At 50.4% G+C, this 26134-nt stretch overlaps 1 protein-coding gene and 1 long non-coding RNA gene across 4 annotated transcripts; one reads left to right on the top strand and one right to left on the bottom strand.

The window, feature by feature from the left end:
- Positions 1-4144: 4144 nt before the first annotated feature.
- LOC123791419 (uncharacterized) lies at positions 4145-13902 on the bottom strand. Of its 2 annotated transcripts, none has more exons than XM_087870652.1 (4): positions 13341-13902; positions 8738-8907; positions 5125-5361; positions 4145-4601 (listed from the first exon to the last, which is right to left on the bottom strand). In XM_087870652.1, the coding sequence occupies exons 1-3, from the start codon at positions 13760-13762 to the stop codon at positions 5126-5128; spliced, it is 828 nt and encodes a 275-aa protein (XP_087726778.1). In that variant the 5' UTR covers positions 13763-13902; the 3' UTR covers positions 4145-4601; position 5125. The 2 variants fall into 2 exon arrangements, with proteins under 2 accessions (XP_087726778.1, XP_045652167.2); XM_045796211.2 differs by having other exon boundaries at positions 4145-4604; positions 13341-13901.
- Positions 13903-18045: 4143 nt separating this feature from the next.
- Positions 18046-19080, top strand: LOC123791431 (uncharacterized). Of its 2 annotated transcripts, none has more exons than XR_015720852.1 (2): positions 18046-18114; positions 18482-19080. It is a non-coding gene; the product is annotated as an uncharacterized LOC123791431 (long non-coding RNA). The 2 variants fall into 2 exon arrangements; XR_006779373.2 differs by having other exon boundaries at positions 18430-19080.
- Positions 19081-26134: the final 7054 nt, after the last annotated feature.

Genomic DNA, 26134 nt, shown 5'->3' with positions numbered 1-26134 from the left:
TAACGCGGACGTCAGGTGTGGTGGTCACCTACAAGGAGGCCACCGTGATCAGAGACCATGTAGTGGGGCGGTGGGAGCAGGGGCTGCAGGAAAGCACCCAGAGAACGGGAGTCACCCTGGGGAATCAGCCAAGGAATGTCACTGCAAAGGGCAAGAGAGACATGGAGCGAGGGCTAGAGATGGAAAAGTTGCTTTTGAAACAGCGTCATTGGGATAAAATTCACATCCCATAAAATCCACCCACCCTTTAAAGTTTGCCATTCGGCGATCGCTAGTGTATTCGCAAGACTGTGCACCATCCCACTACCTAACTGTAGGGGCTTTTCACCACCCCAGACAGAAACCCCACACCCGTGAGAGCTCACTGCCCGTTCTCCCCTCCCCCAGTCCCTGACCACCACCCATGTCCCTTCAGTCTCTACGGATTTGCCTGTTCTGACATTTCACACAAGTGCCGTCCTTTACCATGTGCTCTCTTGTGACTGGCTCCGTCCACTTAGCATCTTTCCAAGTTGGTTCATGTTGTAGCGTGTATCCGAATATAATTCCTTTTTATTGCTGAATAATATCGCCTTGCATGTTTTATACAATGTATAGACCACGTCGTGATGGACATCTAGGTTGGTAACAATTTTTGGGCTGTTACAAAAAGAGGTGTTAATGGACACTCAATACAGGGTTTTTGTGGACGTGTTGTCAGTTCTCTGGGGTGCGTACCTAGGACACGAATTGCTTCTTTATATGGTAACTCTATGCTTAATATTCTGAGGAGCTGCCAAACTGTCTTGCAAAGTGGCTGCACCATTTTACGTTCCACCAGCAACGTATAAAGTTTCTGATTTCTTCCCAACCTCATCAATGCTTGTCATTGCCTTTTTTAAATTTTAGCCATCAGAGTAGGAAAAAAAGCAGCATCTCACTGTGCTTTGGATGACTAATGATGTTGAGCACCTTCTCGTGTGCTTACTGGCCATCTGAATATCATTTTTGGAGAAATGTCTATGCAAATCCTTCGCCCATTTTTGAACTGGGTTGTTTGTCTCTTTATTGTTGAGTGTGAGAGATCTTTATATATTCTAGATACTAGTCCCTTATCAGATACCTGATTTGTAATTTTTTCCCATCCTGTATTTTTTTTCACTTTGTGGATGGTGAAGAACAAAAGTTTTTAATTTGATGAAATCCCATTTATCTATTTTTTTTGTCATTTGTGTTTTGTGTCATATCTACGAAACCACTATCGCATCATAAAGAGTTATTCCCGTGTTTCCATCTATGAAATGATCTATTTTGAGTTAATTTTTTATATGGTATAAGACAGGGGGTTGTCCAACTTCACTTTTTTCCACGTGGTTATACTCCTGTCCCAGAACCATCTGTTGAAAAGACAATTACTCCCCGTGTAATTGTCCTGATAACCTGTTGAAATTTTTCTTGTTTTTTCCTCTGGGAGAAATAACACAGGTGTGCTTGCAGCTGGGCACACCCTGCAGAGAGTTGGGAATGGTGATGAAAGGGAAAGAGGAGAATGACTGGAGCACTGGCCTCCACAAGGAGAGGGGTCCCGAGTGGAGGGGCTGGCACAAGTCAAGGTCAAGGTCAGTGTGTAGTACCAGGAGGAGAGATGGGCACAGGTGTCAGCAGTGAACTTTCTCTGCTTTCCACAGTGACACAGGCACCAAGTCAGCACTTCAGAGAAGCGGCAGACGAGGGTTGGGAGCTGGCAGAAGCGGTGAGCCGGAGAGGACGTGGGCTGGGAAGATGCAGGGTATTTGCCGGCTACATTGCAGCCCCCTCTGAGCTTAGTGATGATGAACTGGAACAGGTGCAGAGGGAGAGAGTGGAGGGATCCGAGTCCTCGGAGGGCTCCCTGCGCTGGGGCAGAAGGACAAGGCTTGTTCCTAGTGGCTGCAGCAAGCCGCCCTCTCCTGAGGATGGTCACAGTCATCCAGGGGGGAGGTCTTCAGCCATGCAGAGGCCAGCCTGTCCTCTCAGGACAGGGAGACAATGCCATTGCCCCTCAATCAATTAGGGTGGAGAGGGAGTCACCAGTAAGTCCTGGACTCTCCCAGTGCCCCCTCTGTCTCAGTGGCCTGCGCTGCCTCCTCCGAGCCTTGATCTCATTGCCCTGGAAGCAGTAGGGTCCCCAGCACCTGCTACAGTCGGTCTTTCTCTTTATTCCCCTGTCACATGCACGTACGTGTGAAATTGCTGTGAGGTGAATAATGTGTGTGGCGCAGTCTACCGAATTTCATATACCTACCCGTGTACTACTTATTAGATTGGCTATGACATCGGCACAAAGGCCGTGTGACTCTGTCCCCGCTGCTCACACCAGGCCGGCTCCGTTCTCTCCCGCTGCCGTGAACAGCCGTGCTGCGAGTATCCTTACCTTCTTCCCATTGGAATGATTTTATGGCACTGTTTTCCCTGCAGAGAAATGTGTTGCCTGCAAAGTATATACAAAGTTATGGTTCCTGTGACTTTTTTCTTCAAGTCACTCTCCCGGCGGACGGCATCACCATGTACGTTCTCCACTGCTCCCTTGCGCGTGCGCGAGCTCCGTGTGTGTGCTCCGTACACGTATGTGTGCACGTGTGTGCGGGTGCGCGTGCTCCGTGTGTGTGAGCATCTGTCTGCATGTGTGTGCGGTGTCTTCTTCCTCAGGCCCTGCCACTTATGGGTTTGAGCATTTCTATTTATTTTTACCAAGTAATTGTTATGTAACATATACTGCCTGGATATTAACCTGGAATTTGCTTAATTGCAAATGAGAATGAGAACGTCTTTCCCTTAAAACTAACACAAATTAAAGAAACAGCCACCATCTCGATAGCTTAGAGAAACGCTTTTCTGGTCCCTCTACTTGCCAGCATTTGGGGTACCCACAGCAGCCCCGAGGCTGCGAGTCAGCTGGCCGGACCCCAGGTTCACCTCCTGACCCACAGTGACCACAATCGTCCAGGAATCCTCCCCTGGCTAATAAAGCCATTTACCTCCTCCAACAACTGAAAATGCATCAGTCAGTCCCCCTTCTCTGTGTGCTGTAGACGAATCCTGGCACTTCCTAATGGCCACATGTTGATTGTTCAGGGTGAGACACATTCTGGTGTATCTGCAAAAAAGGTGGCAGGAGACGTGGCTGATGTTCTGTTCATGGCTTATTAAGACCTCAGGAAGACGCAACCCCGCTCCCCAGGGGAACTCATAAAAGGGCCTCCTGGTGGAGCCACATCCTGGGCTGGCAGGTGAGCCAGGAAGGCAGGGAGGGAAAAGAGAGAGATGCGCCTACTTGCCCAGCACATGGCACCTCTCAGTAACGAATGGGGAGAGGACACTTCCTTCTAAGCCTGGAGCCCCAGTCCTGACCGCCCCCCACATTGCAACACACCCCAGTCATGCTTACTTCCAAGCCAGACATCTCAAAAAACAGAAAAGTAAAAAAGTTCATTCCAGCTGAAAATACACCATCTGCCTGGAAACATCTTTGCTCATTGCTGTCGCATCAACACCCAAAGCAGGTTAATAACTGGCCCAGAACAGATGGCTTCTTTCTATAATTACCGGTCCCCCCACCAAGGCTTCCTCCTCAGCTGCCGCCTTGCCCTGCTGGCAGCCCCCTGCTGTTTCCTGGCCACCCCGCGGCCACCGCCCAGCCAGCCACCGTCCTGCCAGCCACAGGGGGCCAGCCCACAGCCGGCCCTCTGCTCAGGCCAGGGCCCCTCCCCCTCTGCTGGGAATCAGCCCCGGGGGCCTGGGGGGCTTTCAACACCACCTGGGAAGATGGCGATCTGCAGGTGACCCCAGCCTTGTCACACCCACTAGCAGAGAAATCTAACCAAACCAAGATGTCGGTAGTCACCCATCAAATCCACAAAGGCTTAAGACACTATCATCCTATTTCTTGGTGAGGGTGCAGTGAGATGTGTACCCCAAGCCCCGTGGCAGGGAGAGTGAGTTATCGACATCACTGTCTAGAATGAATTCTGACTGAATATAAGAACCTTGAAAAATACTGCCTACTTCTTAACCCAGCATTTCACTTTGAGGAGTCTATCCAAAAGTCTACGAGATCTAAAATACGAAAAGAATGTGAGCACAAAACTGTTCACTGCAGCAATGAAAACCGCAGCAGGGAAAGGGCTAAGTAGGGTGGAATAGTATACAGCCATGACACATGTTTACAAGGAATTTTAAATTAAATTACAAATGTTATATAATGTTAATTGGTAAAAGCGTTCAAAGAGGCCTAAACATGAAGAATGTAAATATGCTGGAAATGGACATACATAGCATTAAATGGTTTACCGGAAACTTACAAAATGTGTAAAGAGTGATTTCTTGGGTGGTAAAATTTGTAGTGGTTTCGTTATTCTTTTCTGGATTGTTCTAAGCTTTCATCAATAAACACTGACAAATAAAGGAAATGAATTCTTTTCAAACACTATATAAAAACCGAGTTAAGGAATGCACCAGAAATCGGTAGACTGGCTGTCTCTGGGAAAGGGCCTGGGGCAGGAGTCCATGCTGCAGGAAGCCTTGCTTTTCCATTTCTACCATCCGGAGACTTCTAAGTCTTCTAAGTAACAGGCTGGTTTTACCTACTGAAAAATAAATGAAAATTTTTGCAAAGGAGACTGAGAAGTAAGAATAGTAAAACTACAGAAGTGGGAGGAGAGCCTGAGGGGAAAACCAGGAAAGTGCTTTCACCTCCTGGGGGAGACAGGACTCCAGGTCTGACCTGCCCTCTTGGGCCGAGTGCCCATCACAGTCACCCCAGGACCCAGCTGGTCTAGGGTGGCTTTACTCAGCAAGGCCCGCTCCCTCTGACCTGAAACAGGAGTTGGGTCAGGGTTTTTCCCAGGAATAAAGGCAGGCAGGCGAGGGGAGGGACTTCAGGGGACATCACTGCAGGGCCTCTGAACTAGGACCCTGTGTCCCCTGGGTCTGAAACAGTTGGGCCCAACACATGAGCAATGAATGGGTGAGGTTTCCCCCAACTCCCCAATCACCTTCTATGAGTTGAGAGAACCGTGTGAACGGCCGACCACCCTGTGGGTCAGCAGAATCCTCTAAATGAGACCCTCGCTTCCCAGGAGAACCTTTGCAGTCAATGTACTAAACCTTAGCCTTCGAGGAACTTTTCCAGCAGGGCCAGCAGTTGCTGCTTCACGGTCTCATTGTCCATGACCTGCTTGGTCAGCTCCACAGCGTCCTTCCACTCCAGGTCCCTGAGGATGGCGGTGGCTTCATTATAGAGCTTTTGCTTCTTATCAGGCGGCAGCTCCATTATGATCTGAGGAATCGGCTTGAACTGTCCCCTTGTCATCCATGCACCTAACAGACCCCCGGCAACCCCCCCTAGAAAACAAGGAAGGTTCAGTTAGTTGGTTTGATTAGTGCTCTTGCTGGGAGCACGTCCACCGTCGGGACGAGTGGGCACATTCCCGCGTGGGCCAGAACCGGCTCGGCTTCGTGCCCGCTCCACCTCACCTTGCTGGGGGACAAGGGTTTATGGGGTCTTCAGTTCATTTGGCTCAGATATTGAACCCCAACGTGCCTTCCCTGAGCTCTGCACTCACAGATGCAGCGCGAAGCCTCTCCCGCCGCACAGCTGTGCTAACGGAAATCTTCTCCAGGGCCTGCGGGTTTCCTGCTTCCCACACGCTCTCCTCGTAAAGCAGAGAGCAGAGACGCAAGTGCGTTTTCAACGGGAACCATCTCAGTGGTGAGGCTGAGTTGTCTCCATAATATGCTTTTGCCCCTGAACTTCGGAAATTTCTAGGGAAATCGTTTGGCTAAAGCACCCTGGGGACAGAGGAGGAGACCTTCACTCTGAAGCAACTGTTTCTCATGCCAGCCCTCCAGAGCTGTGTGATGGTAACTACAAATACAACTTTCTCAACTACTTCTCTTCCTGTGACCCCAAAAAGGCATAACCATTATTATTAAAGGTAAATTTATGATCAAATGTAAGGTGCATGATGTTGGGACTTGAAGCCCTTATGTCAATGGAAAGTTCTATGTGACCAGGTGGGTCCAGGTCGGCTACAGGAAGGTGCCCTGGGGCAGGGGTCTCAAACTCAAGGGCCTTCAGGGGGCAGGCAGGAGGTTGAGAGGAGGGAAGAGGGCTGAGTGAGCCCGTGGGTGATGGAGAGAGGGTCCCTGTCTAAGGGGCGGTGGCTACCCCTCGCCTGCCCATTGCTACCACACGGAATGCCAGATCTGTATCCTGAAAAATGTCCCATGATTTTTAAAACGAAAATTTTGAAAGATTTTTATTTATTTGAGAGAGAGAGAAAAAGAGCACAAGCAGGGGAGAGAGGAAGCAGGATCCCTGCCAACCAGGGCACCCAATGCGGGGCTCGATCCCAGGACCCTGGGATCACGACCTGAGTTGAAAGCAGATGCTTAAATGACTGAGCCACACGGGCACCCCTAAAAAGTTCGAGCTTTAAATACCGATGATCAGAAATTAATAGATGCAGCCTGGCTGGACTTAGTGACTTTCTCTGAAAGAGCAGAGCGTGGAAAGTGGGACCCTAACGTCACAGTGGGGAAATCTGGCACAGACCCCCCTTAACCAGGTGATCAAGGTGGACATCGCCAGCAAGGCCTGTGGATGTCACACGTCCCTGGAATGGTGCTATGAGACAGGTGTCCACCTGTGTCCTCGGTAAGCTTTCCAAAGGTCCCTAACCCCGGGCTAAGCATGAGAAAGCCCTCAGGGAGACTCAAACAGAGAGGCATTCTACAAATACCTGCCTGGTACTCCTCAAAACTACCCAGGCCATGAAAGCAAGCAAAGTCCGAGCAACTGTCACAGACCCGGGGAGACGAAGCAGGCATGAGGATTAATTGCACTGTGATAGCTTGAGCTGGATTCTGGGACAGGAAACATCAGTAATGCAAAAACTGGCAAAGTACAAATAAAGCCTGGAGACCAGGTAGTAGTGACGTATCGGTGTTGGTTTCTTACTTTGACAAGGGCACCTGTTAACAAGATGGTAGCGTCAGGGGAACGGAAGCGGTGAGGGATACACGGGAGTTCTCTGCACGGTCTCGCCAGCTTGTCTGTAATTCTACTACTATTCCAGAATAAAAGGTTTATTTGAGAGAAAAGAGCCCGGGCAGAGAGAACCCAGGTGTGGGCCGCCCCCGCCTGCACCCTCTCCGGAAGCCGAGTGTGGAGGCATCTGAGCACACAGCTCCCCTGGGGCTGAGCCCAGGCCAGCACCCGGCCCTGGAGGCTGAACACCGCCCCTGGCCACCCTTCCCCTCTGCTCCAAAAGCAGGGAGGATTCGGGGAGGGAAAACCAGTCATTTACAAGTTTTACTGAACTTTTCCCCATGACACCCGTGAAGCGCTTAGAGCCCAGAGTTGCCCTCATCTGCACTAAACCGTTAGGAGAACAGCAAGATTTGATTTAGAGCAGCACTTAATGCAAAAAGTCGCCAGGAATATCGACCAGCAAATTACTCACTCTTTGGAGAAGAGAAAAATCCTTGGTCTTCTGGGTAAATGATGTTCCCACCCACGACTAGGGGCTGCAAGTAGTGAGTCCCCCGGTTCTCCTGGCAGACATCGTGTTCTCTACCAGCGCTGACACAACCCAGACAAAATACATGCTCCCACAATGGCATCTGGGATCAGCTATATGATAAAGGATCCCATCAGGCCCTCCCCTGAGCACCTTAGATGGGGGGGGGGGACAAAGATGTAGACTGTCACTGAGGAAGGAGGCAATGGCCTTGTCTCCTCCCTCACTGGCTGCTGATTGGATGTTGAGAAGCTGAAGTCAGGACTCACTAATTCACAGGCTGCAAAGGGACACGGACAGGTGGACGGTCTGGGGCCCCCCACAGGCTGACTTACTCCCCAGTGTGATCTCAGCGTCACGGAATGTCCCTGTGTGCCAGTCCTGTCACAGAAACACAGAGCAGAGCAGGAAGCCATGCCGGGAGCCGGAAACAGAAGCCAACCTGGGCAGACAGGCCGTCACCGCTCCAGCCTGTGTCGTGGGAGGACTGCAGGCCGGACTGGGAGCTCTAATCCAGCCCCTCCTCAAGTGAGGCCCACGCAGCAGCCCTGACCCACAGTTCAGACCACACGGGAACCCTTCCTGCTCCGAAGCCAGAGGAAGCAACCCTTCCTGGCTCCAAGAATGATGGGAAAGTGGGCCAAACCTCCATTCATTGCTGGAAACTGGCTGTCAAGTAGAAGCAGGGGGCAAAAGCGGGGGGCAGGGACGACCCCTCTAGGATATTTGTGCTTTTTCTGCCTGAGACTGTTTGCTTTCAGAATGGGGAGTCGCTCTGAATGAGTTCATGTAAAATGGCCAGACAGCGTCTGCTCCTAGGGGGTGCTCAGCAAACCCAGCTTCCTCCCGGGTTCCCTTCTGCAACGCCCTGTCATGGTGATGGGGAAGGAGACCATCCAAGGGACCCAGGACACCCTTTCATCTTCAGATGCCAGGATACATCGCTGAGGGGAGAGGCGCCCTCCAGGTCTGCATGACACAGGTGCCATTTGCTGGAAAGCCCTGCAATTCGGAGACCTTCACGCTCAGAAGCCTGTGTTTTCAGCAGGAGGAATTAGGGACACAAATCATGTCACTGAAGCAACCTCAACTCAACCAACATCTCCCACAGGACAGAGACTTCTGTGAGGTCTGTGGTTTCAAAGGCCTTTGTTACAATGCCCCCGAGCTGACTGTCCCCGCGAGCTTACGCTTACCCACAGCTATTCCGAGTGGTCCTCCGACCAGACCACCGATGAAGGCCCCAGACCCTACGATCGTCGCGCCCTTCTTAGAGAACTTGTAGGTCACCTTCACATCCTCGTACTCCGAGATGCAGCCGAGCAGCTTCATGACGTCATCCACCGAGAGGGGCTTCTTTTTGTGCCTCAAAGGAAGCATTTCAAAGGGAGAGTTTTAATGAGCGTCAGAGTACCTGCACCCAAATGTTACTCTGGCTGGAGGTCCGAGCAACAGTCCTCATGTAGAGAACGGGAGCTCTGCCGTACGCGGGACAGACGGCACCAGCCCTGTGGTTGGGTCCTTGTCACGGACGAAGCCGGGAAGCATTTAGTTCATAAGCAACACAGTCCGCAGAAGGGAGGAAAGGTCTTCCTTGCCCTCTGCCTCGCTTCTGATTTGTGCCGGGTTACGGAGCAGGCCCGGCCCCAGGCTCCCGCGGGTCATCACTAGTGAGGCAAGCGAGCCCTCTCTTGAGTCTGCGCCCTTCCTGCTGCCTCAGGCCTCCCCAGGGCACAGAGCCTGGCGGAGAGCAGGACGTCCCAGCCTCCACTCCCCTGTCATGGGACAGGGAACGGAGCTCATGCCAAGCCAAAAGGGGGCAAGTACTGACTCCATGACCACACTGGCCTTGTGCCCACCCCTGTCCGCCTGTGACCCTGAGTAGAGGGTCAGAGTCCTCACCTGTAAAATGAGACAACCCACCTACAAGCTGGATTCTGGGAAGGTCTGGGCAGAATGGATGCAAGTACCTGGTGTGAGTGTGGAACACTGCGACCCGCAGACATGTTGGCTCTAAATGAATATTCTGTAGCTGAGACAACCACTGGCTTTTCCATCAGCAGCCACTCCTAAAGCCTCTACCAGCCCCTTGGGGGATGGTAAAGGCGGGGGCAGGTTGACCCTAAAGAGGACCAGTAAGATGAATAAACTAAACCACAGAATTCCAGGGCTTTGCATCTGTTCCGATAGACAGACAGATGGACCTTTAGAACAATGACCTTAGAACAATTGTCTGAGGTCAGGAAACTGTTTGCTGCACTGGTGGGAAACTGGCAGGCAGGGCAAGGGCTGGGGCAGGGTGGACTCTGCCCCAGGGTCAGTGGGCATGGAGACCCACAACACGGACGGGCCACCTGACAGGCCCCGGAAGTAAAATCAAAGTGGCCACGAGCTGATGCTTCTCCTTCTGGCCTCGGCTGGACCCAAGACTCTAAGGGCACTTCCTTCCATCACTCCGCTTTTCATGCAAGCAGTCCCTAAAGGAACTTGACAAAGCTTGGGGCAGACCCTGTTGCTCAGTAACTCTTGGTTACTTCTTTCTAACCCAAGAAGAATCCAGAAGCAGCCTCTGATGTAAAATCATCCTCCCAGTCTTGGGAGAGACTTCTGATCCCCTAGAATGAAACTCTGGGTCTGCTGGATCACCACAGTCAGGGTTCAGGACCTCTCCGCCGTCCCAGCAGAGGTAAGGCGTGTCCTGTGCTCTGACCCCTGCCGTGTTCTGAGATCCGTGGTTCTCCACAAGGGCACAGAATCACTGATGACCTTGGGAAATGCAGCCCGTGTGCGTGGGCTGAGATTCTGCGTGGGGACAAGCTCCAGCTGGCCTCTAACCCCACCTCGGACAGCAAGACTCTACGAGAGCATGACCCAGACATCGGACATCTGCTGCTTGGTGCTCGAGTTCAGAAAGTGCAAACAAGCCTCCCCCAATGTGTCTGTTTGACCAAGTGGGGTGTAGAGGCGATGGAGGGACAGGCCTTGCAGGGGTGCTCAAGGGACGGAGAAGGAATCAAGGGTGCCTGCCCCCGCTCTGGCCCTATGTGTCCTGGACGTGCCTACAAACCTCCGAGCTTCCCACACCTTTGCTCACTACTGGCAGCCCATTGTAGACAGAGTCCACGCTGCCCCCTCCACCCTGGAAGAGAGCCCACTCGAGGGTCAGGAATTGTTCACACACAAAGGTCATGATAATCAGATAGCATTACAACAGCAAAGGGACTGCACATGGCAGAGGTCACTAAGAAATGAAGGGATGGAGGGTGTGACTTGATTTACCCAGTAGCCATGGTGCTGTGAAGCTATGCAAATGAGTTTTATTTCAGATACTAATGTATTTCAAATATTGATAACCAAGGGAGTTACTGTCATAGTAAAACCTTTCAAAATGCCAATAATCCTCTTGTAAAACATCTAGTCATCATATAGCTTATATCTGGTTTATATGCAGCTTTCTATCTGTCAGTTATGCTGGGAAAAGGGGAGTCGAAGCTCGATTCTGGGAAGGCCCCTGTGGAGACTACAGTCAGCTCCCCATTTCCAGGCACATGAAGACCCCAAGCATGGTCTGCAAGGCGGGCTTCCTAGCCAGGGCACTCTGCCCAGACACCACTCCTAAAACAGGGTTTCTGCAGGATTACGGACCTGCACTCTGGAAACACTTTCTTTTCTTTTTTTTTTTAATTTAAGATTTTATTTATTGTTTTGATAGAGACAGCAAGAGAGGGAACACAAGCAAGGAGAGTGTGAGAGGGAGCAGCAGGCTTCCCGCCGAGCTGGGCCCGATGCGGGACTCGATCCCAGCACCATGGGATCATGACCTGAGCCGAAGGCAGAGGCTTAATGGCTGAGGTGCCCCTGGAAACACTTTCTGCGTAACAAGAAAATGCATGGCAAGGAGGAAGGACACAGCCACTTCATACTCTATTGTGCATCTAAAAACCTAGCTTCCCACGGGCTCTGAATGACTCCCTAGAAACCCACAGGGACTAATAAGGCATCATCGTGCAAAGGCTACTCCTAACCTCCACTCAGCCCAGGCAGCCCAGCACAAGGCAGGAGCCCAAGGCTCTGCAGAACTGGAGGGCCAGCAGGGGTCGCAGTGTGTGGGAGGGCAGGGGACGACGTGGCCTGCCTCTGGCCGGGTTCAACACCTCCACACCACAGGAAGAGGTGGCATTGTGGCTGCCTCACTCCAAGACAAACCTGTTTAATTTCCTTGTGAGAATCATTTTAGACGTTAGAGCATCAGTAGACTCTTGTGGAAGGAAGGTTTGTCACCCCATCTCCTGAGTCCTTGCTAAAAACCCCGGCCTCCTGACTTCTCCGGGCTTGCCAGAGTGAGCAAGGAAGCCAGTCCTGCTTCTCCTCCCACTGCAAGCTTGCCTTTGTCTGTAAGCAACAAGGACGCCAGTAAGGAGGGAGGAGGGAGGAAATACTCTGATGGGGACAGACTTCAGAGGGTGGGAACGGGGCCTCCCCTCCCCATATCACACCTATTTCAGAATCAGATTTGTCCACAACATGGGCTCTGGTCACAGAAAGCCCATCTGCCAGCCACAGAGAAGGCAAATACCAACTTAAAGCCTTGGTTTCTTGTACCACCAGGCTGGTCTGCCGATGACAGCAAGGTTCTGGGGAAGAGGGACATGAGCCCATCCCTGAGAGTGCAGCCCGGCTTTTTGAGATGGACCAGATTGTGAGAGAGCAGGGAGAGGAAGGCTTCAGAGCTAACACAGACCTCTATGCACCCTGTTTAAAAAGAAAAGAAAACAAAAGCAGAGCCTCTGAAGGAGTCAGGGTGATCTTGCTTGCTTGCCATCTTTCTGCTTCTCTGCTGGAATTTATAAAATTCCACTGTGTGGCCTGGCTCTTGTAAGCCTTGTCTTCCCAGCTCTGTAGGCCCCAGTGCGAAGGGCTCACGTGGACCCCACCAGCACTGTCAGATGAGCCCACAGACATTTTAAGACTGAACTGTTGCTCGTATTTGAAAATCAGATTTCACATACATCTGATTTCTGATTTCTCTTGACAAATCAAAAGAGCAAGCCCCCCTGGACCACCTTCCCGTAGCCACAGAGGCAAAGCTAAGCCGGTACTGCCTTCTCTCTGCCATATGCCCTAGCAGGGCCACCTTCCCCACCCAGGGTCCCATAAACAGGTCACTCTGCAACCTCTCAGAGTCTACCAGTCCCCAGCAAAGAATGCTCCCCTCCGAGATCCTTAACACCCATTCCTGGTCATCTCTAACTTACCCCGCAGGGCCAGGCTGAGGGTTCTGTCTCACCAGGCATCCTTCCAGGACTCTGTCCTGCATATGTAACCCCTGCAGCCCCACCCACGCGCCTGGGACCCAGAGGAGGGTGACACACACCTTGAGGTTACTGAGGAGGGCACACACATGTGGGTACCTGGGGAGGTCATACACACACCCAGAGTCACTATGCGGCGCGACGCTGGGTGCCGGGCCCTGATCGAGGCTGCGGGTTCTGACCCCAGCTGGGCCACTGCTGCTTACTTCTGGCGTGACGTCAGCCTCTCCGTGCCTCAGTGTCTTCATGTGGCAAATGTATACCCTAGCGACGTGGGGTCGCTCCGCAGGCCGCCCCACACCATGCCTTGGGTGCCCCACCTCACCCCTCCGCGCCTGCACCCTGAGCCCTTCACCTGCTGGGACGCGGTCCGCAACACAGGGGAGACCCAGGCCCATGGTTCTCCGGCCCCGCCCGCCCCAGGGTCTCCCCGCCCCCCGCCACCTGCAGGGTCGCTGGCACCGGGGCCCTTCCATTCGCTGCTCACCGTGGCGCCTTCGCCACCGCCACAGCAACCACTGCCACCGCCACAGCCACCACCACCGCCACAGCCACCACCACCAGCTCCACCATCATCCCCACCGCCATGCTCTGTGCCGTCATCGTCAACAGGTTCATGCTCTCTTCCACCACCTCCGCTACCATGGTCTTCCTCGCCCTTGCCACCACTGCCACTACCGCTGCCACCGCCAACACGGCCACTGCCGTCAACATCACCCTGTGCTGCTCTGGCGTCTTCGCCTTTGCCATGTGCTCCGCGGCCTTCCGCTGCCTGGCGGGGGCTCGAGAACGCGAGGTCCTAGCCTGAGGAATCAGCCGGAGTGTCTCCTCTTGGTCGGAGTCTAGGCCTGGCTCCTGAGTCTGGACTGAAGTCCCTGCAGCCCTCAGGCTGCGCTCCTCTGTGCCCATCACCAGCGCTCTACCGCCGCACGCACACACTCTGGACGGGCTTCCCTTGCACCTTCCTCAACTCGGAGAGGCCTCTCCCTTTGGCCCTTGATTCAGGATCTCTGACCCTTAGGCCTAAGGAAGCTCCTCCTTCCCCTCAGTGGGCAGGAAATGGAGCCCAGCGACCTGGATAAGTCCCAGATGCAAAGTTCATGTTTGCTGATCGTATGGGCCGAAGTCCAACATAAACTGCCCTTTCAGGTGCCTGCAGCAGGGGCCTCTGGGTGTGGGGGTTTGAAGGGCTCAGCGCTGGCTTTACTCCTAGGGTTCCAAGGGAAGGGGGAGTCCAGCTTCCAGGACAAAGCTGAGGTTGGGGAGCATCCTGGGAGGGGGCAGAGGTGGGGGTGGTGTGCAGGGAATACTTTAGAGGGAACACCCCCCACCCTGACACACACACACACAAACACACACACACACACACACACACACACACACACACACACACACAAGGGCTGGCCTTGAACCACCTCAGATCTGAAAAGGGCTCTGGGGGCTTTCCATGGCCTAGCCCACTAATCCTGACAGCGTCCTCCCACCTCGGCATGGCGGCCAGTGCCGTGTTACACATAGGAGCAGTGAGGTGCAGAGAGGTTGGTCTGCCCGAGGCCACCCAGGTAGGGAGTGTCAGGGTCCAGATTCTAATCTGGGTCCACCGGGCTCAAAGCCGTCCCTGTAACCAGCCCTCTGCCTGGCTTTCCAGGAAGCCAGACACACCCAGACGATGGGCCTCTTTCACACTGCCAGAGTCCTTTTGTTTCGTTTTCTTCTTTCTCCTCTCTTGAACGGGAAAGTACTTGGGAGGTATATAAGCCATATATACGCACATATACACATCTTACACATACACACACCATGTATATACACGCACATAAACACACACACACGTACATACATACATACACACACATACACATATACGACAGTATATACATGCCCTAGTAAGGCGGTTTTTTTAAAAGAAAGATATATTTTGCTGACTTACAAAAAGCTGTACATATTTAACACATACAACTTGATGATGCGGTGGGACACAAAGGCAGAAGAAAAATTATTAAATTTCCTTACTACCTACAGCCCACTGACAAGTCCTTGAAAAAGGCAGAGTGACCTTCCTCTATGGACTCAACTGCCTCAAAGCTGATACTTTGCTGAGGGCCAAAGGCACTCTTAGCCCAACCCCAGGGCCCTGTAAGTCTACTTTAACATATAAAAGTCCCTTTGAAAACTTCCTTTATCTCTACCCCCAAGATGTGTGTTGGCAGTCATCCCCCAAGCATATGCCCCCCCCCATATCCATCTGAAGGGTCTCATGATTGAGTTTGAACTAAACAGTAATAAATGACATTTGCTAACAATAGCTACCCCCTCAGGATCCTGGAAACCTTGTTTCCATGACACTTGGGAGGCTTACACTATCCCTAACCCCCTCCCAACTTGAGAGTATATAATGGGCCACTCCTCACCACCCCAGTGCAGCTCTTTCTGCCCACGGGTCCTGTCCCTGTGCTTAGTAAAACCACCTTTTTGCACCAAAGATGTCTCAAGAAATCTTTCTTGGCCACTAACTTCGAACCCTAACGTCTTGTCCTATATCGGATGAGTTTGGGGTTAACCAGTGAGACCATCAACACAATCTACACCATACTCATATCCATCACTCCAGAAGTTTCTTCCCACCCTCTCTATTGTCATTGTCACTTGTGTGTGTGTGGTAAGACCACTTAACGTAAGAGTTACCCTCTTCACTATACCTTTACCACACAATACAATATGAGTAGCTATAGGCAGTATGCTGTGTAGATTCCCAGCATTTATTTATCTTACAGACCGAAACTTTGTCCCCTTTCACTTTTGTTAAAGTTTACTTCCGTTTTGTTACTTCCATCTCCCTTCTGTCCTCATTGTGAGAAAGGGGCCCGGGCATTCACCAGGGTTCCTGGGCACAGTGAATCACCCCATCCATTTCCCAATAGGAGCTTTTGCTTGAGTTTGGGTGACAACCACCTCCAGGCTCAGGCCTGGGGGAGATTCTCCCATTTCTCTGCGGGCAGCGCCCTCTGGCGGCTCCTTAGAGAATTGGGCTGCTGGCTCCCCCAGAGGTGGGAAGGGGAGTTCTGATGGGCAGGAAAGATGCTGGAAGGGAAAGAAACTGCAAAGTCGGGCCCCCCAGAGAAGGTGAGCTGTAAGAAGTCCAGCCAATGTTGCACCTGTCAGCAACCTGGGACCTTCATTCTGACATGAATAAGTCATACGATGGTTGCACACGCGGAAGCCCGGCAATGGAACACATGATACCACAGTCTCCTAGTGGCAGCCAGGCCTCCTGCAGAGTGGGTCCTGTGAATGACAGGGCACAGCGGGATCCCCATCATGGTGACTGTGCACTGGTCCAGCATCCAGACAGTGCTCTCATGATGCTTCCCATCTGGAGGTCTGGCTGGGTGACCTCGGGAAAGTCATTCGACTTGTCTATGCCTCCGTTTCCTCATTTGGGAAATGACAACAATAATAGTGCCTCTCCTAGGATTATCCTGAAGATTAAAGGAGGTAATGTGTAGGGATCTAGATTATTCTTGTTTATATCATAGGGTGTGAAAATGAAAAACATCTCCAGAGTCCCAAATGTGAGCCTCAAGTTCCCAGAGAGGCAGGAAATCAGATTCTACCCCCACTTTCACAACCCACCATCCACAATCCACCATTCTGGGGGTCCAAGAATCCCCCAGCATGCGGGATCCCCAGCACGCAAGGCTCCATTCACAAGCCATCGGTGGACTTTGGCCCATACATTCACCAAACACTAACTTAGCACCTTGGGCTGCCCAGGGTCCCCGGACTTTCTCCTGTGCCCACTGATGGGAGGGAGGAGCGTCTCGTGGCCTAAGGGTCAGAGATCTTGAATCAAGGCCAAAGGGAGACAGGGTCCCCAGGAAGCCTCTCCAGGCTTGAGGAAGGTGCGAGGTGCAAGGTCCATCTAAGATGAGTGTGGACTGGGGCAGAGGCTGGATGTGAGGGAGTGCAGCCTGGGCACTATGGGGCCCTCTGAGGCCAGCACCTTGTCCCCCCACCCCACCCCACGTTTTCCAGAGTTCCAGTTAGCCAGCTCCTAACTTATATGGCTTTTCCAGCATAATCCCCCCCAGACCCAGGGCTGGATAAGCCCACATCCAGATCACACACACAGAAACCCCTGTGACCTCTTAATGAAAGCATATGAGTAAACTTGATGTCATTTTGAAAACTAATCTTACGGTCAGTGTTATTTTTATTTTAAGTTACCTGTAACGAGGCTCCACAGTCCTGTGCTTCAGGGTTCCCAGGGATCTGGATCCAGGCTTGCAGCCAGTCATTTGCCCCAAGGCAGCCATAGAGCCAGGGTTTGGGGTCAGGAGAGGTTCCAGCGCCATATGGTGGGTCTAGGACCCCCTTCCTTCCTCAGAGGGCCTGGGGTGGAGGAGGTCTCCCCTTCCCCCAGTCTTTTCCCCACGACACGTGCATCCCTTTCATATGTGAAATGTTCAGCGCACTGTGGGCACATGTCAGGGGGGTTCACTAGCTTGCTAGGGCCCTATAACAAAAGACCACAAAGTGGGTGACTTAAGAAAGGACTTATTGTCTCCATGTTGGAGACGAAGCCAGTGAGTCTGCAGGTCCAAGCTCCTGAAATCTGTGAGGGAGAATCATTCCTTGCGTCTTCCTAGCTTCTGGGAGTGGCCGGCTCCTTGGCAGTCCGTGACTTGCAGCTGAGCCTCTGCACCTGTCATCGCATGGCATCCCCCCTGTGTGTCTGTGTCAGCGCCCCAGTTTCCCTCTGCTGCTAAGGACACTGGTCATATTGGATTACAGACCTCATCTTAACTTGATTGCATCTGCAAAGACTCTATTTTCAAATAAGGTCACATTTACAAGTACCAGAGGTTAGGACTACAAATATCTGTTCGGGGTGACACAATTCAACCCCAAACACCAGGTAGTCAACAAATACGAGCTGCGAAGATAAGCACGTGAGTATGCACACGGTCCGTGCTGGCACAAGGGAACTAGCAGGCTCAGCCCATGCCTGGCAACAAAGTCGCTATGCACGGAGGGGCCCTCGAGATGCCTGCCTTTGGTCTTGGGGGAGCTTTGTTCTGCAAGGACTGTTGCCGGACAGGCTGGCTTTGGGACTGGTAATGAGCCTGTCCCGGGCTTCATCATTGTTCTTCTTAATAATTAATTCATCCTCTTCCTCGGTGTTTATAGCCTTCAAAAATACGTAGATGGCTATCCTGTCCCTTTGCCATCACTCAGCCCCTCTCTGCATATTTGCCATGGTGCGTTATCATCGTTATTATTATTATTTCCTCCCTGCATGCTCCCTTGGTCCCTCAGCCACCATCACTGCTGCATGAATTTCCTCCAGCTTCCCAGTCCGGAGCGCCCAGGTAGCACGTGGAGTGTCAGAAGTCAGGAGTCGGGTGGGTGACAAGGGACAGCCCACAGGCCCTCTGGCCTCCTAATTACTCCTTTGTCATTTTTGTCAGTTTCCCCAAAGCCACATCAAATAAATAGACGAGCTAAGTAAAAACAGCGTGCTTACAGTGCAAATGCGCTTTCCAGACAAATCCCCTGCCCCTGCTTCCATCCAGACAATCCCCAATTTCCTCGGCTATGAAATGAGGATGGAATCCTTGTTCTCAGCACCCTGGGATTGCTGTGAGGACAGCTGAGGATCAGAGGGGAAAGCGCCTTGTCAACGACAAAGCAGGGAGAGTGTCGGTACCAGCAATGTCTTCAACACACGATTGGATCTCTGCAGAATGTTCCGGGGTCCGCTGCTCTTGATATTCCAAGTTAAATTTACAAAGTGAACTTGATAGAACTGAGATTCGCCCTCAAATCTGTTTGTTGAAAGAATGGAGAGGTGTCGTCCTTCAAGATCTACCGTCAGATTTTAGTATTCCAAGTAAGTGTGGACCTCAGAGCCCGATGGGCCCTTGGACACAAGCCACAGATGCCCTGAGGGGCTCTGGAAGGTTACGCTGTGATAGAATATTTGAAAAAAAACCCACCTTGTCTTCCATCAGAACTCACTGAAGAGCTCTCTGTACCTGGAAGTCGTATTTCCAGTCTGAGAAGAATGATGTTCAGTGGTTCTGTTGAACATGCGATTCTCAAGCAGCTATTTCTATAATTATCCTGTTTCAGTTAGAATACAGTTTCTGGAACAATAGGACTTTTATTGTATTGTCATATCGGTTATAATAGATATCTTATTACAGAAAATGATGGTAGAGTCACTATTATGATTCCGAAGTTTTTATTTGAAATTGCTCAGAGGCTGGAAATTCTTTCTCCGTAGTAATTTCTACTTTAACGCTGCTTTGGTTGTTTTCGGTTTTTGGTTTAAACTTTGCTGTGTTGGAGACTTTGTTCAGTGGCGGACTGTGGGGTGTTTTTTGTGCATTGGTGTTGCTTGTTTGTGTGTGTGTCTGCTCCAGTGCAGACCGTCGCGAGTCCCCCTGGTGTGTGCTGGTAGCGCGTGGTGCCCATGGTTTTGTTAACTTGCGCGCTGGCTCCGTTGCTGTATCCACATGAGCGCGCTCTCGTCTGCGCTAGGGGCCCTAACAAGTTACCGCGGCCTGGGGGCGTGAACAACACGGATCTCCTGGTTCTGGAGCCTGCAAGCCCAGGATCGAGGTGCTGGCAAGGCAGGATTCATTCAGACATCGTCTGGCTTGCAGGCCTGCCGTCCCGCGGTGGGCACGCAGGACCTCTTCTCTGTGTTTGTGGCGAGGAGGGAGGGTCCGAGTCTGGTGTGTCTTCTGAGGACACGAACCTATAACGCCAGGGCCCCACCTTATGACCTCTTTGAGCCCTCATTACCTCCTTATAGGCTCCATCCCCAAAGACAGTCATATGGGCTTAGGGCCTCAAGATGAATTTGGGGGGCACACAATTTAATGGACAGCACTGAATTTTTTTGATTGCTGAAGAAATACCCAGAGATGTTGTATTGAACGGACCTGATACACAGTATTTCAACGAGTAAATAACATTAGTGAATATACAATAGAGACCCTGACACTTGAGGCACAGGTCAATGACGTAATATGCTATTTCAGATGGTATCCACTGTGGGGAGAAGAGGGGAGGAGAGAGGGGTCAGGTCCCTCCCCTTAACTCACTGGCCTCAGACCCTGAGCTGTTGGAAGCCCAGCCTGACTCTGAAAACATGTTCCTTGACTCCGGCACGATGGTCTTAGCTGCCAGGAAGTCACCACAAATCTTGGATATCAAATCAACCTTTAGGCCCAGGGGACCTTCTCTGCAATGAAAGGATTTAAGGACCATGAACATTCCCAGATACCTGCCCACACGCCCCGGCACGACCAGAACCACCTGTGAGACCAGCACCACTTCCACACGTCCCGGTGAAACACACGCTCAGCTTAGAGCCCAGACTGCTGATGGGGGCACAGGTCATGGGTCCTGGGAAAAGCCGCGTCTCCCCAATCACAGTCTGACTGACCGAAGCTCAAATCCTCTAGGTGCCCTGTTTTCCAGATGACCTCTTGGGCCCCCCCAGAAACAGAGAGAGGAAAGGACTGTCCATGGTTACACTGTTAGTAACAGAATCAGAGCAAAACTCCAAACCTCTGTTCTCCCCCAGCACACTCTCTAGCAGTGATGGATCGGAGGGTACTGTCCTGGGGGTGCTGAGTGCTTCGAAGGCAGGGAGGCTGGGGGGGGGGGGGGAACACACACACACACACACACACACACACACACACACACACACACTCATTATGAGTATGGAGATAAGCAGACGGGAGAATGTTCCGGGAATTCTCCAACATGAAAACAATCCCATCGCTGGAGCGCCTAGAAGAGAGGCACCTTGGAATCCACAAAGCATTCCTTTGAGGTTCAGCAGCATTGGGAGGTCTCTGAGGCCTCGCCGTCTCCTCTACCCCCTTTCTCATCCCACAGCTGGCCGTCCACCCCAAAATTTCAATTGCCTTGGGGAAGTACGTGCCTGACGTCAGGATGGAATCCAGCGGGGAAAGACGTCCTCTTGGCACACATGCCTTTTCTGCTATGAGAGCAGAGACTCACCCTGTTCCCACAGGTGCTTATCCACTGGGGTAAATGATGCTCCACTCGCCTCAGTACTCAAGGAGTACGGGGACTTGGGGTGAAGGTCTGGGAAGACAAACAGATATCGTCTCTGGCAGTTTCTGTGGGTGAGGAATTCATCGATTCGGAGAGAGCGTCCTGCACCCCCAGGAGCCATTTCTACCAGGCCCCTTCCTCTGACCACGACCAAGCTTCCCGCAGGTTCCTGGCTTTAAGCACTTGCTTCCCCTCCCTTGGTCGAAATCCCCACCACAGGATTTTCTTTTTCAGTTGCCATCAGGCTTTGCTATAGCAGAGCCCAAGGTGAGAGCCCGCCTAGCTCGGTGGGCAGCAGGGCCCGCAGCGCCCTGCCCCGGTGATCAGAGGCCCATGCCTTCGTGGCCTTGGTGGCGGCCCTGCCAGAGCCTGCGACGTGCGGAGAGCGATCTGAAGAGCCAAGGGATTTCTCTCAAGTAAGCTCCTCAGAGCATCTCCAGGAACCTCAAAGGTCACAGCACCCACACACTGGGAGCAACTGTGAGCCCACACACACGGCTCCCAGTGATGCAGCAGACACTCTGGGGAAGACACAGGCAGCGACCCCAGCTCCTGCACCCCCATGGTCCAGGGTGGAGGGAGCCCGCATTGCCTCACCCCTAAACAAAGGCCCCGGGCCCATAGGCTCCAGCCTGGGAGGGCGCCACACTTGCTCCCACCTCCGCAAAGCAAGCAAGGCAAAGGGCTCTGCCAGCGCAGTGTGCACCGGACAAGTAAGGAAACGCCAGTGGAACGTCGTGTTTGTGGGTTTTTTAAGGACTGTGAGTGCCCTCCCAAGGACCATTGTTTTCACCAGGCTGCTTTCTGCTAAGTTCCAGTAAGTAATTGGCATGCCATTTCAGTTAAAAGGAATGGTGGCTGAATTTTTGTTTTATTTACATGACATAAAGCCTTCCTTTCCTTTATTATGGAGATAGTTCAGCCCAGAGCAGGATGCCCAGTGGGCAATGGGGTGGTCTCCTCCCAGCCAGATCCCAGCTTCTGTCCTCTGAGCCAGATAGCCAACCCTTGCTGTCCACCTTGGCTGTGGGAATAAACTAGACCATCCAAGCTCTCACTTTCTTCAGCCTGCTTTTCTTGCAGGGAAAGCTCCAGAATCTCTGTAGGAGGCTCGGGGCAGCCATGTCCTGGGAAGGAGCTGGAGGCTAAGGGGCTTCTCTGAAGCGTATTTGCAAAGTGAGCTCACTGCTAAGGTTTTATGTTGGGACTTTAAAAAGTGTAACACTTTCTAAAATTCCTTTTCTATTGAAGAGACTGTCTTCTTTTCCATTGGATGATTTTCCTGATTTGTCAGAGATTAGTTGACCATAGAGTTGACAGTCCATTTCTGGAGTCTCTATTCTGTTCCGTTGGTCTACGTGTCTGTTTTTGTGCCAGTACCATGCTTTGTAGTATAGCTTGAAACCTGGTAATGTGATGCCCCCAGCTTTGTTTTTTCTTTTTTGACATTTCCTTGGCAATTCGGGGTCTTTTCTGGTTCCACACGAATTTTAGGATTGTCTGTTCCAGCTCTCTGAAAAATGACATTGGTATTTTGATTGGGGTGGCATTGAAAGTGTAGATTGCTCTGGGCAGCATAGACATTCTAACTATGTTTATTCTTCTGATCCATGAGCATGGAATGTTTTTCCATCTTTTTGTGTATTCTTCAATGTCTTTCATTAGTGTTCTGTATCTTCTAGAGTATAGATCTTCTACTTCTTTGGTTTGGTTTTTATCCGAGATATCATATAAATGATGCTGAGAATATTGGACAGCTATACGCAGAAGAATGAACTCGACCATTCCCTCATACCATACACAAAGATAAAATCTAAATGGTTGAAAGATCTTGATGTGAGACAGGAATCCATCAAAATCATACAGGAGAACATAGGTAGTAACCTCGTTGACATTGGCCACAGCAACTTCTTTCATGACACGTCTCCAAAGGTAAGGGAAACAAAAGCAAAAATGAACCAAGATAAAAAGCTTCTGCACAGCAAAGGAAACAGTCACCAAAACAAAGAGGCAGCCCACAGAATGGGAGACAATATTTGCAAACGACACTACAGATAGAGGGCTGGTATCCAAGATCTATAAAGAACTTCTCCAACTCAACACCCAAAAAACAAATAATCAAATAAAAAATGGGCAGAAGATAGTTACAGACACTTTTCCAATGAAGACATATGAATGGCTAACAGACACATGAAAAAATGTTCAACATCATTAGCCATCAGGGAAATTCAAATCAAAACCACACTGAGATACCACCTTAGACCAGTTAGAATGGCAAAAATGGACAAGGCAGGAAACAACAAATATTGGAGAGGTTGTGGAGAAAGGGGAACCCTCTTACACTGTTGGTGGGGATGCAAGCTGGTACAGCCACATTGGAAAACAGTGTGGAGATTCCTCAAAAAGTTAAAAATAGTGCTACCCCGTGATCCAGCAATTGCACTACTGGGTATTAACCCCAAAGATACAGACATAGTGAAGAGAAGGGCCATATGCACCCCAATGTTCATAGCAGCAATGTCCACAATAGCCAAACTGTGGAAGGAGCCGAAACGCCCTTCAACAGACGAATGGATAAAGAAGATGTGGTCCATATATACAATGGAATATTACTCAGCCATCAGAAAGGATGACTCCCCAACATTTGCATCAACATGGGTGGAACTGGAGGAGATTATGCTACATGAAATAAGTCAAGCAGAGAAAGAATATTCTCATATGGTTTTGCTTACTTGTGGAACAAAAGGAATAGCATGGAGGACATTAGGAGAAGGAAGGGATAAACGAATGGGGGTAAACAGAAGGGGGAATGAACCATGAGAGACTATGGACTCCGGGAAAGAAACTGAGGGTTTCAGAGGGAAGGGGGCTGGGGCGTGGGCTAGCCCAGTGAAGTGTATTAAGGAGGGCACGTATTGCATGGTGCACTGGGTGTTATGCACAAACAATGACTCATGGAACACTGCTTCAAAAACTAATGATGTACTGTATGGTGACTAACATAACATAATTTAAAAAATGCTAAATAAATAAATAAGAAATAACATTCCTTTTCTAAAATTTATACCAGACTGAGGAAATGTCAATGGTTGGATCAAGAATCAATACCACATCACCTTATCTGTGAGTATGGCTGCATAACAGGTTACTTCAAAACTTAGTGACTTAAGACAACAATAAAGGTCTCATACATCTCACGGTTTCTATGGGTCAGGAATTTGGAAATGCTTTGCCTGGGTCGTTCTAGCTGGGGTTCTGTCATGAGGCTGCAGTCATGTGAAGGCTCGACTGGGGCTGGAGGATGGGTTTCCACCATGGCACACCTATATGGCTGTTGGAGGCTTCAGCTTCTCCACACATGGGCCACTCCAGAGGGCTGTCTGAGCATCCTCATGACGAAGCAGTGGGCTTCCTCCAGAAGAAATGATCCCAGACACAGAGCGGAAGCCACATCTCTTTATGATCTAGCTTTGAAAGTTACCCACCATCACTTCCTCAACATCCTATGGGTCATTCAGTCCAGGATTTGTCATTATGGCAGGGACTACACAAAGGCATGAATACAACAGGGGAGGATCACTGAGAGCTCTCTTGGAGACTGGTTACCACAATTGATTATCATTAATATGATTTGGCAGGGGTGTTTTGAGGCTCTGGAGGAGAGTACTACATAGCTAAAGCCACCATTCTTAATTTTTTTAAATTCAATTACTATGTTAAGTATGTATTACTAGTTGCAGAGGTAGAGTTCAATGATAAATCAGTTGTATATAACACCCAGTGCTCATTACATCACGTGCCCTCATTAATGCCTGAAAGCAAGTTACCCCATTCCTTCACCCCCTCCACTCAACCAACCCTCGGTTTGTTTCCTACAGTTAAGAGTCTTTTATGGTTTGTCTCCCTCTATGATTTCATCTTGTTTTCATTTTCCCTCCCTTCCTCTATACGCCTCTGTTTTGTTTCTTAAATTCCACATATGGGTGACATCATATGATAATGGTCTTTCTCTGATTGACTTATGTTGCTTAGCATAATCTCCTCTAGTTCCATCCACAGTATTGTAAATGGCAAGATTTCTTTATTTCTTTTTTTTTTTGATTGCTGAGTAATATTCGATTGTATATACATATATACCACATTTTCTTTATCCATTCATCTGTTGATGGACATCTGTGCTCTTTCTATAGTTTGGCTATTGTGGACATTGCTAATATAACACTGGGGTGCAGGTGCTCCTTCCCATCAGTACATTTGTTATCTTTGGGTAAATATCTAGTACTGCAATTGCTGGGTGGTAGGGTAGCTCTATTTTTAACTTTTTGAGGAAACTCCATACTGTTTTCCAGAGTGTCTGTACCGGTTTGCACTCCCACCATGTGTAAGAGGGTTCCCCTTTCTCCAAATCCTCCCCAACATTTGTTGTTGCCTGACTTGTTAATTTGAGCCCTTCTAACTGGTGTAAGGTGATTTCTCATTGTGGATTTGATTCCCATTTCCCTGATGGCAAGTGATGTGGAGCATTTCGTCATGTGTTTGCTGGCCCCTTATGTTTCACTGGAAAAGTGTCTGTTCATGTCTTCTGCCCATTTCTTGACTGGATTATTTCTTCTTTTGGTGTTAAGTTTGATAAATTCTTTATAGATTTTGGATACTAGCCTTTTATCTGATAAGGCACTTGAAAATATTTTCTCCCATTCTGTCAGTTGTCTTTTGTTTGTTGACTGTTTCCTTTGTTGTGCAAATTTTTTTATCTGGATGAAGTTCCCATAGTTCATGTTTGCTTTTATTTCCCTTGCCTTTGGAGACGTGTATAGCAAGAAGTTACTGAGGCCGAGGTCAAAGAGGTTGCTGCCTGTGTTCTCCTCTAGGATTTTGGTGGAGTCCTGTTTCACATTTAGAGCTTTCATCCATCTTGGGTTTATCTTTGTGTATGGTGTAAGAGAATGGTCCAGTTTCATTCTTCTACCTGTGGCTGTCCAATTTTTCCACCACAATTTTTTGAAGAGACTTTTTTTTTCCATTAGATAATCTTTCCTGCTTTGTCGAGACCAGTTGCCATAGAATTGAGAGTCCATTTCTGAGGTCTCTATTCTGTTCCATTGATCTATGTGTCTGTTTTTGTGCCAGTTCCATGCTGTCTTGATGACCACGGCTTTGTAATAGGGCTTGAAGTCA

This window comes from Ursus americanus, chromosome 21 (genome assembly GCF_024610735.1).
Source record: "Ursus americanus isolate L20-20 chromosome 21, mUrsAme1.1.p, whole genome shotgun sequence".
Classification (NCBI taxonomy): Eukaryota; Metazoa; Chordata; class Mammalia; order Carnivora; family Ursidae; genus Ursus; species Ursus americanus.
The sequence above is the reverse complement of the archived record's forward strand: the minus strand, read 5'-3'. Positions and strand labels throughout refer to the sequence as shown.